The 13,894-nt window shown below is 51.2% G+C and overlaps 1 protein-coding gene across 2 annotated transcripts in view; it reads right to left on the bottom strand.

Annotated features, from left to right (window-relative positions):
- LOC103926252 (cryptochrome-1-like) overlaps positions 1–13,001 on the bottom strand; it is a 22,460-nt gene extending 9,459 nt beyond the window's left edge. Inside the window, exons 1-10 of one of the 2 annotated variants that reach the window (XM_009335094.1) lie at positions 12,881–13,001; positions 9,504–9,939; positions 8,404–8,520; positions 6,517–6,664; positions 5,794–5,934; positions 4,772–4,942; positions 4,467–4,607; positions 3,812–3,963; positions 2,716–2,813; positions 2,074–2,184 (exon numbers count right to left, since the gene is read on the bottom strand). In XM_009335094.1, coding sequence (XP_009333369.1) covers positions 2,074–2,184; positions 2,716–2,813; positions 3,812–3,963; positions 4,467–4,607; positions 4,772–4,942; positions 5,794–5,934; positions 6,517–6,664; positions 8,404–8,520; positions 9,504–9,939; positions 12,881–12,947 — 1,582 coding nt within the window. In that variant the 5' untranslated portion in view covers positions 12,948–13,001. The remainder of the gene's footprint in view (positions 1–2,073; positions 2,185–2,715; positions 2,814–3,811; positions 3,964–4,466; positions 4,608–4,771; positions 4,943–5,793; positions 5,935–6,516; positions 6,665–8,403; positions 8,521–9,503; positions 9,940–12,880) is intronic. The other variant, XM_009335095.1, reaches the window with a different exon arrangement.
- Between the last annotated feature and the right edge of the window lie 893 nt (positions 13,002–13,894).

Genomic DNA, 13,894 nt, shown 5'->3' with positions numbered 1-13,894 from the left:
ACACCATCGGTGGGAAACTCTTCTTGGATGGTCACCGACAGCAACGGGAGCGTTTAATCTCATGCTTCACCCAGTTGTGATTTTACTGATTTGTGATTTTACTGATTTGACGGTTGGACTCGATGATCTTGGAGGTCTCTTCCAACCTTAATGATTCTATGATTCTACTAACTCTAATATGTCTATTACTTATAATTCTATTGTATATAAAGTTTTGGTACACGATAAAACAAATAACCCACTCCAACCACCCCAAACATACAAATTAATGCACGACAAAGAGCCGTGCTTCACTATCTACTTACCGTGGATCTATAAGCGCATAAACTATCAATGTACTATTTATGGCACAGAGGCAAGAGGTGACCGTACCACCACTCTGTGAAGGTAAGATGAATTGACTGTAGTCACGGGGTGGAGTGTGGCAGTGTGCTCCCCCCACCCCGCGTAAGCAATGACCACCAGTGGGGGTCCTGACGGCTGCATCCAGCTTATGGGGACTTTGGGGACGGATGGCAACACGGTAGCCAAGGGCTGTCTGGCGTAGCGACCCAGGCATCTCGCTGGTATGCAAATATGACTGTAAGTCAATCATCTTACTCCATAAACAGTGGACAGCCCAGGGCCCGTTGCACTCTCCCGCACGGCAGCGGGCTGCCCAACAGGATCTCCCCTTGAGTAGGGACGCCTCCCAAGGTTACTTCTCGAGGTTGAGAGATTCCTTGTCGCAGCAGATCCTCGGTAAGTGACTAACAGCATGCTAAACTTTGAAATCTTAGCCAAGTGATAGAAAGATTAATTGCGCATCTATAATCCTTTAGACATAAACCGTTGACCAAGTCTGGGACTAGGTTTGGATCCAGCCGCACCCAGACTCCCCTCTGAGAAGGAGTTCAGAAAGCAGAGGGGTCCTTTCTGAACCTCATGGCTCACGGGGAGGGTCTCCCTGACAGTTTTGTCTGACCCTGTCCTCTGTGCACTAAATAATCCACTGTACCCTGCCATGGGATCTTGTTAAACCACTGTCGCATTTACCATTGAACTTTGTTAACTCACTGTTTTCTATCAATAAAGTGTATTGTTGCTTCTCTCTTATAAGAGTGAAGTGCACTCTCACTCCACCAACGACATTTACTCCCCTATACCAAAAAGTTTGTGGAAGAACTGTCAGCATACATCGGTTATATCTGGAAGGTACCAATGTGCAACCTCCTGGATACATGAGTATGCACAGGAGTGGGAACAATTAATTCCTTCTGACCATAGCAATTGAGGCAGGAATACTTAAAACTCCCCTCGGCTGCTGCATGTTGGATTTCTGTAATATATATGGAGGCTGCTATGGCAGCATACAAAAGCATTGCTTCACTTTCCTTCCTGCAGAGGATTCCTCTGAGGCTACAAGCTCATCACAGGCCCTAGGACTTCAATTTTAAGAGCCCAGGTACCAGGTAAGTGGAACATCTCTGTGACTGGAAATACCTAATTAATTCAGGCTAGCCCAAAGTTTGAGTATTCCAGTCTTACCTGATAACTACCCGTTTGTTATGCATGTGTTTAACCTATTTAGAAAACAAGTTCAAAAGGTAAGAGCTGAGCTGCTCTAAGAAATTTAAGTGCTTTTTGCTAATTAGTGGTCAGTGGGAATCTCAAATAATTCCTGCTACAGGGCAGGGTAGATGATGGTAAAAAGGACAAACAACGATGCTCTGGTTCGCAAGAGGCGTGGGCAGAGCTGCAGAGATTTCTGCACCTCGGGGATAACACCTTGCAAAGCTGGGGGCTGGGGAGTCTGTTTGTGCAGACCTACAGAAGGTGGAGAAGGCCCGCTTTTGGGAAGGCATTCCTCCAGCCGGCACAAGCAAGCTCCCATCCTGCAAGAGCAGCCAGAAGGGAAGGGACACTGCTCAACCTCTGGGTTTCCCATTTTAACGGTAACTAGAAGAGCAGGACATGGCGTTGGTAACCAAGAGCAAAGGCATCCTGGAAACCAACACAAAACCAACCCCCAAAGCTGGTGACGGCCTCTGCGTCGCAGTACACTGAACATCCCAGTGCTGCAGCACCTCTTACCTCTCGTGAGCTGGGCTGTTCTGTACTGTTCCTCTCTGACCTGTTTCATCAGCTGCAGGTTGTGGTCGCTGGCTTCCTTGTGGTTCACCATCGGGAAAGGGTAACCTTGACCTGGTGCAACACGGAGACAGCAGCCTTTACGGAACCAATCAAGGACGTTTCACTGGATTTGCACCAGGGCAAATGCTTGCAGCTTTTCTTAAAATAAATGGCATCTAAGATAGACCACGGGACCCACCCTTCAGAAGTGCCTGTTTCTCTCCATCAAAGACGAAGAGCTCCCATAGACATAAGCTGCTAAGAGACTTCAAAGATGCATTAGAGCAAGCATAAAAGCACAAGATGTTCAGATACTATTTAAAGACAGCCAAGCACCCGAGACAGATAAATGCACAGGCAACAACTTAGAGTGATGCAGTAGTTTTAGAACATGAAGTTGAGGCAAAAATATGTACTCTGAAATTAGACTCCAGTAAAAAACTTTAAAGGAGAATTGACAGAAGGTAGACTGCTGGATTAATGCATTTTCAGAAGATAAATGCATGACACGTGTTGGAAGTGTGACGCTTCCGTCTCACACATGTAATTATTTTGGACAGTTAGCAGCAGCAAAATCCTTAGCAAGGCATCCGAATGAATTACCTATGATACACCCCGCTTGCTTCTGCTCCTCTTCAGATGCTGTCCAGGGCTCGTAGATGTACTTGGAGGGAAAGTTCTTTAGTATAGGCAAGTATTTCCTACAAAACAGGAATAATATGGGGTTTTATAATCCTCCAGACAAATACTCAGACATTTAAGAGAAGCGTAAACCAGCCTATGCCATATTAATTCTTGGTGATCGTACTGATACCACAATCCCTGGGGAAGGTCTGATTCATTTTGCACAGAATTGTTTTTATGCTCTGAAACCCTCCGTAGGGTGGTATCTTCCAAAAGTTAACTTTACAGCAAAGAATAAATGGGTTGATTTAAACATTACTTCAGTTTTTACTTCATCCAAAATATTTTTGTTTTTAATATTTTCACTGACATTTTGTTCTAAACCCTAATAAATTTCAAAACCAAACAAATTTTTAAAAATCTAAAAAATTCTTACGGAACAGAAAAGCCATGTTCTGCCCCACTCTGTCAGGTGTGTCAGCGTGGGCTTCCCCGTGACAAGACACAAAGCTGGACAGGACGTGAGGAAGAGGAGGTGTGGGGAAATTGAGTTGTGTGCTCAGACACCACCACAGCCTGCCCCTATTGCAGTCAGCTGTAACACCCACTACTTATGAGAAAGCCCGTCAGTACCTTATCTAGAGATAAGGAAACTGAGGCTTTGAAGCAAAGACGACTCACTCGGAGTGGGAAATAAAACTCAAGTGTCTGAAATGAATCGGACCCCCTACAAAACCAAGAAACACAGCACAGACTGGAGCGAGGGGAGCTGTGGGAAGTTTTACTCGGGTCCTTTAGAAAGAGGAGCCAGCCTGGTGATCAAACACGGTGCTGGAGCCGACAAGTGCTCGCAAATCAATACGATGCCCTGCTCAGTCATCACCTGTGCAACCACGGGTATCTCTCTTTGCTTCTCTGTGCCTCAGTTTCCTTATGTGTTCAATAAAATCATTGCTGTGACCCCTGTTCCACAGGGGTACGTGTTCCAAACAGCCCGAGTTCACCAGCTCCTGCTGTAAGTGGAGCCAGGGAAGCACTAACGGAGCAGACGGTGCCGTGCCGTGCATCGCCTCACCGGATGTACTGCCCCTCGGGGTCCGTGCGCCTCCCAAAGCGGACAGGGCAGAAGATCCGTGTGTACTGGTGGAAGAAAGCGCTGGCCGACAGCCACATCCAGTTCCCCGCGTTGATGCTGTAGTCAGCATCTAAAAGCAGCTCTTCAAACACCTGCGTGTCCGGGACAGGAAGAGAAAGAGAGAAACACCCCTGAAATGGCTGCCTTTGTGGTAAAAAAAACACAACAGGCTGGGAGATGAAGGGTGAAGCTTGGCACTGTGCTGCTCTGGGCTACCCTCCTCACAGGGCACACAGGGAAGGCTCTCCAGCAAGACAGTTTGCCAGAAGGAAGCTAGAGCAGGACCCAGCGACAGAGCAACCCAAAGCCCAAAGCTCTGGCTTTGAGGCCTGCTGCAGACTGAGGAGGTCTCCAATATCCTCACCATCCAAAATCGCCAGGCCTTGGGGATGGGAACGACCTCTCACCGCTGAGCCCAGCACAGCAGGGCTCGGACTCGAGCGAGAGACCATGAGATTTCATAAACCATGAGATTTCTAGTGAGGCTCAGTAACGAAGCACTACTCGACAGTACACCTCCCACTGCCAGGCTCACATTTTGCAGGCGTTTCTCAAGGTCAGCCAGAACAGAGAAAACCAAAAACCAGAAGTGAACCTTCATGCCCTCTTCCCAGCTGATCCAAAGGTCCCCCCGCGTCAGGAAGCAGGCAACAGCGTGCCGAGCAAGGTGATGGATCCAGCCTTCCTGGCGCAGCTGGGTCATAATCGCGTCGATCCACGGGAACCCCGTCTGTGCCTGCAGCAGAAAAGAAACATCCGCCCTCCTGCACGAAGCTTCATTACGCTTCTTTTCTACACGGTGCTGTAAGCCCCACCTCAAATAGCCATCAGGGAACAACCTCCGGGCAACAGAAAAGCTCTAAACTGAAACGTAGCAGTTGTGGCAATACATCCTGTTACCGTTTTCCACTTGTGGAGCCTCTCTGCATCCTCACGCCAACTGATCTGAAGGCAGATGGGGTTCCCAGCCATTTTGGTGAAGTTTGGTGTTGCTGACGCCACTGTATAGAAGAATTCCCTCCACAGAAGCTGCCCTTGGAGCGACACTGGGGGCAGAGAGTGATGCTTGGCCTGCAAAAGACACATGAGGTGAAAGCTTCAGTTCATCTATACCATTGCAGTCTCACTCATTTTGTGACTGTCAGGCCCATAAAATAAAGATTAATCTAACTGCACTACTGGCTTCATGGCACTTCACCATGAAAGCCAAAGAAATCAAAGATCTGAAGCAATGCTATATGCCCAAAAGCAAAGCTGAACTCTGTTAGACCTCAGCGTTACCCCAAACATTCTCCATCTGCCTTCCAAAATGGTGTCACACTGGGATTTCTTAAACCAAACATGCGTTTATTAACATATTAACTGCTCGGCTTGCTGAATTCAGGTGGCTCAGGCACATCTCGAGATACTCTTAAGAAGGAGGTTCAGGGAGACCTTGGTTTTCTTGGGTTGTTTTCAACCATTCTGTTTCTTAAGAATCAAACAAGTTTTCAGAAGTTGGTTTTGGCTTATGCCATAGTTAAAACTTCTCTAAGATGAAAACAGATGCTTTCTACAAACAAAACTGCTTGAACAGGCTAAACTGATCAAAAACTTCACTTAAACATCTGGCAGACGTCTTGAACTCCTTGAATTTTAGGAGGGTTTTCCTGGGCTTCCCTGCTGCTTCCAGGTCTCATTGCTCCCTATTTATCATATTTCTAAAACTTAATTGGGAAAAGCTGTATACGTTCACAGGTGTTTCACACAACATATAAAGCCACTCACAGATTTCATAGGACTCTGTGAGAAGACACTAGCAAAGTAGCATTTTTTGATGCACCAGGTCTCTACTAAGATGATCCGAGTGTTAAATCCTAGCCTCACACGCCAGACACGTGAGAGCGCTGGATTTGCCTAACTATGACCAATTATTTTCTTACCTGAGCATAAATGTTTGACAACCTATAAAAAAAGGTGCGAACTGACAGACAGCCCATACTGAAATACGGGCTCAGGCCTGTGGTGCTTGGAAGCAGTGAATTTGGGATTGTTCTCGGTTTAGTGAAACTTGCCACCCAGCCCTAAAATGAAAACAGAAATCCAGGTTCAGACAGTACAAGGTGACACATGTCCAGCTAATGAAACAGGGCAAAAACTCTCGGCAATTGGCTTCTGCATCACAGGGGCCTGTTCAATGTCATGCCTGGAAAATGCTCTCACCGCCCATCCTCCCGCAGATGCCACCATCAAGGACAACGTCTTGAGACCAGGCTGCCGTCCTCCTCCAAGATCTTCAAATACGTAGACCTCCTCCAAGCCCAACGTCAAGGCCACGTCTCACCCGTGGGTGCTGTGAAGCTCTGCTCTCCCCAGAGAGCCGGGTGATTTTGTGACACGGGGAACAGCTCTCTCAGTGCAACAGCGCTGCACTGAAGACCTTTTCTACTTTATGAAGCTGGGAGCGGGTAAAGCATCTGCTTAAAAGCAGCCAGCACCAAGGCAGGCTTGGCTGCCAAGAGCCGAGCCCCGGCGGGGAAGAACTCAGCTAGAGCTGGAACAGCTGAGTGGTTTCTTGGCGTCCGGACACATAAAAGGAGCAAGGGGGACGGTAACCTCAGCCCATCTAGAGCCACCATCATCACCCATGTAAAATCAAGGCTGACCTGGTCAGTCAAGTGTTGCTCCAGGCGCTGTAGCCCTTCGGTCTCCCCTCCTCTCCAGGGGGAAAGGCTCTCCAGGGAGATCTTCAAATCCACGGGGAGGGGCACCCTGTAACACTCAGCCAGGCCCGGGTCAGGGGGCCTACATCTCCTAATGTGAGAGAGAGGCCTCTTTCAAAGAGGGAACTGGAGCCAGAAGAGGGAGGAAGACCCCTGCCCATTGCACACGCCAAGATCTCCTCTGTTGTGGCACAGCCAGAGCGCAGGGGAACGAAAGCACAGCCAGAAACCCCAGGCTGCACTCTCCTTGCGTAAGAGCTCGTTCTGCAATCGCTCCAGGTAATGCTAGCCTGAACTGGGGGAAAAGGAACAGACCCACCAAATTACAGCGCTCAGAGCAGTCGGCTGCAGCCCCCACAGCTCAGACACCCCTCTGGCCTCCCATCCGCTACGTGAGGCTCGGAGGCACCTCCTCTCCAGCTTCCCCCGGCTGTCTCATCCATCCCTGGGAGGGAGCCAAGAGCCTCCTCAGACTCTAAACGTAATTATGGGGCACTGGCACTGCCTCCAAAGGCCGCTCCAGCTCCCGTGCCTCTGAGGAGAGGTCGCTCTCGGAGAGGTTTCATAGGGAAGGAGGCAGATCAGCTCCCTGGGCCGCCCCCCCCAGCTGCTCCTTCCTAACCAAGGTGGGGGCTCCCCAAGCCCCCACCTCTGAGCAGTCCCCCCACATCTCTTCTGCAGCCTCAGCTGCTGAGGCTTCCCCAAGGCCTCTGCCCCCTGTGAGGCTGGAGGAGCATCAGGGTATGGTTACCTTCCCCCCTGTAAAACACAGAGGAGGTTCAAGGAAGTGTCAGCGGTACGCAGACTTCTCAAAAACCATGAATGGACTCAGATACCAACAGAGGTCTTTCTACCTACCTGGAAAAAACTGAGCTCAGCTCTGTTGCAGACACCTACAGAAGAAGGGGCCAGTGCAGCTCTCAGAGCACTGACGTAACACAGGCCTGCTGGGAAGCTTGTGAACCACTTAGCTCTCATCATCATTAATTTAAAAAGTGCAAATAAACAAATTAGGGAAAAAAGGAAAAAAAAAAAAAAAACAGTGCAAGAAAAAAATATAGGAACGGCTATATCCCAATACTTACATGGGTCTTATCATCAGACTATCTGAGGACCACATTCAGGAATTAACAGGATTCCCGCAAGATGGGAAGACCTAAGCCTAGGTTACCGACACAGAGCTGAGGGCACACAGGAGGCGCTTGACACAAGTCCCAAGTATCTGCAGTCCCATCCCCAGTGGCCAGCTCTCTCCTACCCCAATCTTACCTCCCTTTGGATCACTGACCTCTCCTCACGCGGAGCCAAACATAAGACATCCTTGACTCTGAGCTGCTTCTCAAGCCCTGGGAGACATGAGCTCGGTCTCTCCTTCCCATACAGCAGAGGGGAGGAGAGAAGGATTTAAAGCCAGAAGGGAACAGTATGATTATTCCACCAAACTTCCCGCATAAAACAAACTACAGTGGTTCATCCAGTTCCTGCCTTGAATCTTGATTCGTGAGGAAGCATGCCTTTGAGAGACCAACCTGTAATTCCTTAGTCATTCCTCTGTTAAACTTTTACATACCTTATAAGTCTGTCTCAATGTGCCTTGCAAAAGCTTAAGTCTTTGGACTGCGCCCCCTCTCATCTGCTCTCCCCTCCCAACGGCAGAATCCCCTCCCCTGTACGTACAATCGATAACCCTCCACGCACAGAAGTAATGCAACGCAACATCTAAAACACGCCGTGGCCCTGGCTCTTCTTTTTTGGGGCAGAAAAAAAGGACCTGCAATTTCCTGCAGGTGTTACTGGATGTTACTGTTACTGTTACAGGGTTTTACTTACTGGAAGTCTTCAGCTGTAAGGTTTCGGACAGGCACCTCAGGGTCGCCAAGCAGAGACAGAATGTGAAGGAACCGCTTGTATGTTAATGGGGGAGTCCCACTGTTCAGGTCCAAAATCCTAAGTAAAACAAGGTCACTTTTCACCATAATATAAACCAAGAAGGAAGCTGGAGCTGCCAGTGGATAGGAAGGTGACAGCACAGGCCGGAACAGCCTCAGTTCATGCAACTGAATGTGGAAATTACAGATTCTACAAGTAAAACTTCCCTGGGTGAACGTACATCCATCCTGAGAGCAGTCTCTCAGGACTTGAGACAACAAACGCGGGACCAGGATGCCCAGCCACAGTTTCAACTGGGCAGCTCTGTACAGCCAGACATAGCCAGGATGGCAGAGCGCAAGGGGCAGAACACCTCTGGGGCTGCCAGAGGCAGCCCGATCCCAAAAACAAACAGGTTCAGGGCAGTAAATAACTCTTCTGTGTGAGCAACCACCTGTGCAAACAGACAGCTTGAACTCAAGGCGGCAAGTCACACGCATCCCGCCATTTACGTAAATTAGGGGCTTTCCAGAATTGGAGCGTTAAGGTTGTTTTGGCTATTACTGATCACCTCCCTGTTATTATTAATTTCAATATCTTCAGTCATTCAGCTCTGAGTAACAGCTTAGATCAAGGCCTATCCAGCTCCGGTGAAAGTAGATTAGAAAGATATAAAAGGATCTGACACAAAAAATTTATATAAAAGTCCTATTAAATGTGTTCAGGAATTTCTTCCACTCTGTTTAAAAGAGTAGCTAATGTAAGTTTTGAAGTGAATTAAACTGCCGAAAGGGGAAAAAATTAACAAACTCTTTAGACTCAAATCACAGCCCAACATTCTAACACCTGGGCAAAATCTCTTCTGTGACTTCCAGCAGACCAACACAGAAAAATTCTCCAGCAAACAGTGCCACATTCATCTCAGATAGTCCAATTTTCTCAAAAGGAACACATTAGGATCCAGAAGGACCAAGCTACTTGGCCTTTTCTCCCTGATGCTTGCTAAATCCAAAATAAACCCTCCTGGAGACACCTCACTGGTCTTTCGGGCAACCACGTACCGTTTGGTATCGTACAGACTGTGGCCCACCAGAGAAAGCACCTCAAACCCCAGCTCTTCTCCCAGACGTCGTATGCTGGCCTCCATTTCCTTGTAAAATGGTTCCATCTCCGCATCCAGAGTCACTTGCGTGATATTCCACTTCTGGATGTGATCTCTAAGAACAGACTCGTACTCTCCTTGAATAACCAGCAAGCAAGAGCCCAGCTGACACAAGTTTTTCTGGAGGTCCTCCAGGGACTGCAGCAGAAAATGCCACCGCAGGTCCCCTATGTGCATCACGGACGTCATGAACTTTCTGTCCAGGATGTAGACAGGGTAGACGACCTCCGAGGACTCCAGCGCGGCCAGCAGCGTTGGGTTGTCATGAAGCCGAAGTCCCTTCCGGAAAAGATGAATGGTGCGATGCGGCATCCTGGCTCTTCTCCTCGGATCTGCTAAAAGAGGAAGGGAACCGTCGGCTTTGGGGATACACAAACCCTATTAAAGAACAAGGTCAGTTAGCAATTAGAAACGGAGCTCCAAACAGCCCTCAGCTCTTTTTACTGCAAATCTCTTCTGCTTTTTGTTAAGTTTTCATGAGAGAGAAAAGCAGAAACAGAACCAAACCGCTCTCCTCAGTCTCCTCAGCCAGGTCCCAACCATTCAGCAGCTGTATCACTACCTTGCTCCACTTCTTCCCCAAATGAGCCACTTAAGTCCTTAAATTCCTTAAATTTGGCTTCTTCCCCAAATGAGTCACTCAAGTCCTTAAATTAAATCCCTAAATTAAGTTACATCCCAACAGCGCTCACCAGAAGGCAGGAATCAAAACAGACAGAGCTGCCAGAGCTCCATTTACTGCAAAAAACCTTTTATAACCCCACAGATGTGGCCATCAGCAAACCCTCCGTAAGTCAACAGCGAGGAGATGATCCAGGGAGCTCTGCCTCCATCCGTGCACAACGGGCTGCGGGGAGAACAGCTCTGCAGGAGCCCTCATCTCCTCAGAGACCTGATACAACACTCACCCTGGCAGTGAAAAGCCTTTCTGATTTCAGTAGGAGACATCTGAAAGACACGGCACGTTTCCTCACTAACAAGACTGTTAAGGCTCCAAGGTGAAACAAGGGAAAGCAAAGCACAGCCCAACCAACGCTGATACGAGAGCGTAATATCTGAACTCACCGGTTTGCCATGGCTTTTAGCCATCTTTCCTAGCCCCAGGAGACCTCACGGTGCTTCTAAGTGTCAGGAGAAGCCCTCCTCTCTCCATAGCAGAGCTGGGTGGTGATAACTGCACAAAACTACTCTTTTTCTGAGCTGGGGCTGATGTAGGGATGAGCACACACACATTCGTTCCCTGCTTCAGCTGAGTTCAGAGGACAGGCAGGAGGGCCGATCTTGGCTCCCAGTCTGGGGTAGCTCAGGGCAGAGTCTGAGAAACTGCCCCACAACTGCCGGCTGCTCTGCTCACGGGGTGATGGGCTCGGCAGACGGCAGCAAACGGGAACAACGAGCCCAGCTGCCACCTTGTGTTTGCACCAAACCCGGCGACGTCTCCCCAACTTGCTCTCTCCCACGTAGAAGCAGGGAAGCTCAACGCCCACCTCCGGGGTGGGTCCACACCTGCTTCTGATTCAAGCGTTACCACCCAGAGAAGCGTTAAGAGATTAGGGATTAGCAAAGAACCAAACAATAATCTCTAATCTAGTTCAGCTCTTCCAGCCAAACCGCTCCACTCACACCCCCCCAAATGGCCGCAGTAGGTGACTCGGCCCCGCTCAACCCACAATCAACAGCTTTACCAGCCTCATAAAAGATGATCTGACTTGCCCTGTTCCCAAAACCGCTCATCAGCACCACCGAGACAAACCCAGCTGCGCTCCCAGGCCGTGACACAGCCCATTGCAACCCCCGCAATAAGCAAACCCCGCAAACTCGCAAGCTCCCAAGCGCTGGGCAGCACCGTGCATAGCCGAACACGGGGGTTTGGGCTTTGCGGGGTGCTCTGCCTTGCACCCCAGCTCGGGCACCACCCTGCCCGCACATCCTGGGAGAGCAGGAAAAACAAGGTGACTCTCCCGCTGCTCGGGGGAGCACCCAGCTGGCACTTTTGGGTAGCAAACCATGCAAAGGGTGCTAGAAGAGTCCCCTGCATCCCGTGGCAGGAGCACAGAACCAGCCTGCACCAGCTGGCCTCACCGAGGGGCTACACCGAGTCGGGGGCTCCACGGACCCCCCACAGCCTTTGGGGCCATCCCAAGCCCTGCGGCCCCACGCGGTCTGCAGGGCCACCCCGAGTCCAGGGCCTTGCAGCCCCACAAAGCCCGTAGGGTCACCCCGAGCCCAAAGGCCCCACACAGCCTAGAAGACTGCTCTGAGCCCAGGGCTATGCAGCCCCACACGGCCTATGGGGCCTCCCCATACAGCCTATGGGAACACTGCTGTCCCAAGGCACAGCCCGTGGGGCTGCCCCAAGCCCAGGGCCCTGCACCCCCACGTAGCCTAGGGGGTCGCCCTGAGCCTAGCGCCCCATACAACCTATGGGGCAACACCAAACTTGGGGTCCCGCACAGCCCATGGGGCCACCCCAAACCCAGGGCCTCCCAGCCCCACACAGCCCATGGGATGGCCCCGAGCCCAGGGTGTCCCGGGGGGGGGTGTCCAGTGGGTTGGGGAGGAGCCCAGCCCATCCCTTCCAGTGGTGGCATCCCCTGCGGGGCCAGCGGGGCACGGCCGTGGGGAGCGGGGCCACACCAGGGCAGGGACTGGGCAGGGGGACACCAGGCCAGGGCTAGAAGGCGCCTGGATGGGCTGCGGGGCTGGGGTTAGGAGCAGCTCTGGGGATGCCAGCGCAAAGGGACCGGGGGAATCGGAGCTGGTGGGGGAGCAGGGGTTCCAGGAAAGGGGGCTGGGGCACTTTGGGGAGGGAGCGAGCCCGGAGGCAAAGAGGTGCCAGGGCCGGGTGGGGAGCTGGGACCCACCGCTGGGTGGCAAGGAAGAGGGGGGGATCGCTGGTGCGGGCCTGGCAGCACTACGGGAGGTGTCAGAAAGGACATGGTGGCTCGGCACCAGGCGACTGCACCCTCAGATGCTCCTGCCCTGTCAGGAGGAAGGGGAAGATCCTCTGGGGTGATGGGGGGAAGGCAGAGCAGGCACTCTCTGTCGATCGATTTTGTGTTAGGATTTATCCACCGGAACGGTGGGTAACTCTCCGTGAACTGGTGAGCTGAGGCCGTTCACCCAGCAAGGCCAGGCAGACTCCCTGCCCCGTCTGCATTACTTCTGTTCATCAAAAATCAACCAACGCAGGCAGAAAATGCACCTCGCCCCTGATGCATCCCCACACCACGACACGAGGCAGGGAAAACCCCAAATCAGGCAGCTGAGCCTTACCTCGAGGGTCACCTGGCTGACGCTCCGGGGTCTTTACAACACGTCGCCCCAAAAGAGGATGCCACATAATCGCTGATCACGGCTCTCCCGCTGATAAGCATTTCCCTCCGCAGGCAGAGATCTGCTGGAGGGATGCAGCGGTCGTTAGAGCGTCGCCATCCGGATCCAGCTGTGCTGCTCCCCTTCCTACAAGCATCGAGAAATCAGCTGCCCACGTTTAAGCACTCCTAAATACCACAAATGCATGCATCGAGGTGGATTCCGCATCAAAGGTGGGCTGAGCGACTTGAGGCTTTTGTGTCATTCCTGAAAGAGGAGGAGGATCGCAGCCGGCTCGCCGCCCTCCGGTCCGCCACCCCTCGGAGCCGGCAGAGCACGATGGGGCACGGACGGACCGAGGCCCACGAGCTGGGAAGGAAAACTTTCTAACAGTTTAATTTCCTCTGCGGGCACTCTCGATGGCCCTGTTAAGTCAAACCACGGATGTTCTCCTTGGCTATAAGCCTGTCTGCTTAGAAGTGATAGTACTGCAATTATAAAGCTTTAAATACACGTGCCAGCCAGCTGGAAAAGCAGCCTCGCGACTGCCCTCTGAAACTGCGGTTTGGGCTTTTGAAGTGGAATAGTTGTCACCGTTAAGCCGTTTAGCGGTATTCTGATTTGACAGGCTTGAGAACAATTCCTTAACTGGGATTTAAGAAGAACCCCAATCTTTCGCATTAATTTGATTACCTAATCCCAGTCTCCACATCGAGCCAGACCCGAGGCTGCTGTTGATCCAACACCTGCGTGTTGTTCTGATAGCTTAGGTGATAAATAAAGTGCTATATAGAGCCCTTGAGACAAGAAATGGCATTTTAAGTCGCACCAGGAAAAGAGCCCCAAAACCACCCCCGGGGCAGGGGCTTGCCCGGCTCTTCGCGGCTCCCGGGCCCGGGGAGCCCTGCCCGTGTGGGGGGACGGGTCGGGGCCCTCAGACGGGCGGGGAAGGGACCAGGCCGGGAGCGGAGGAGG

Source organism: Pygoscelis adeliae, unplaced genomic scaffold, assembly GCF_000699105.1.
Source record: "Pygoscelis adeliae isolate BGI_AS28 unplaced genomic scaffold, ASM69910v1 Scaffold472, whole genome shotgun sequence".
In the NCBI taxonomy this organism is placed as follows: Eukaryota; Metazoa; Chordata; class Aves; order Sphenisciformes; family Spheniscidae; genus Pygoscelis; species Pygoscelis adeliae.
The sequence above is the reverse complement of the archived record's forward strand: the minus strand, read 5'-3'. Positions and strand labels throughout refer to the sequence as shown.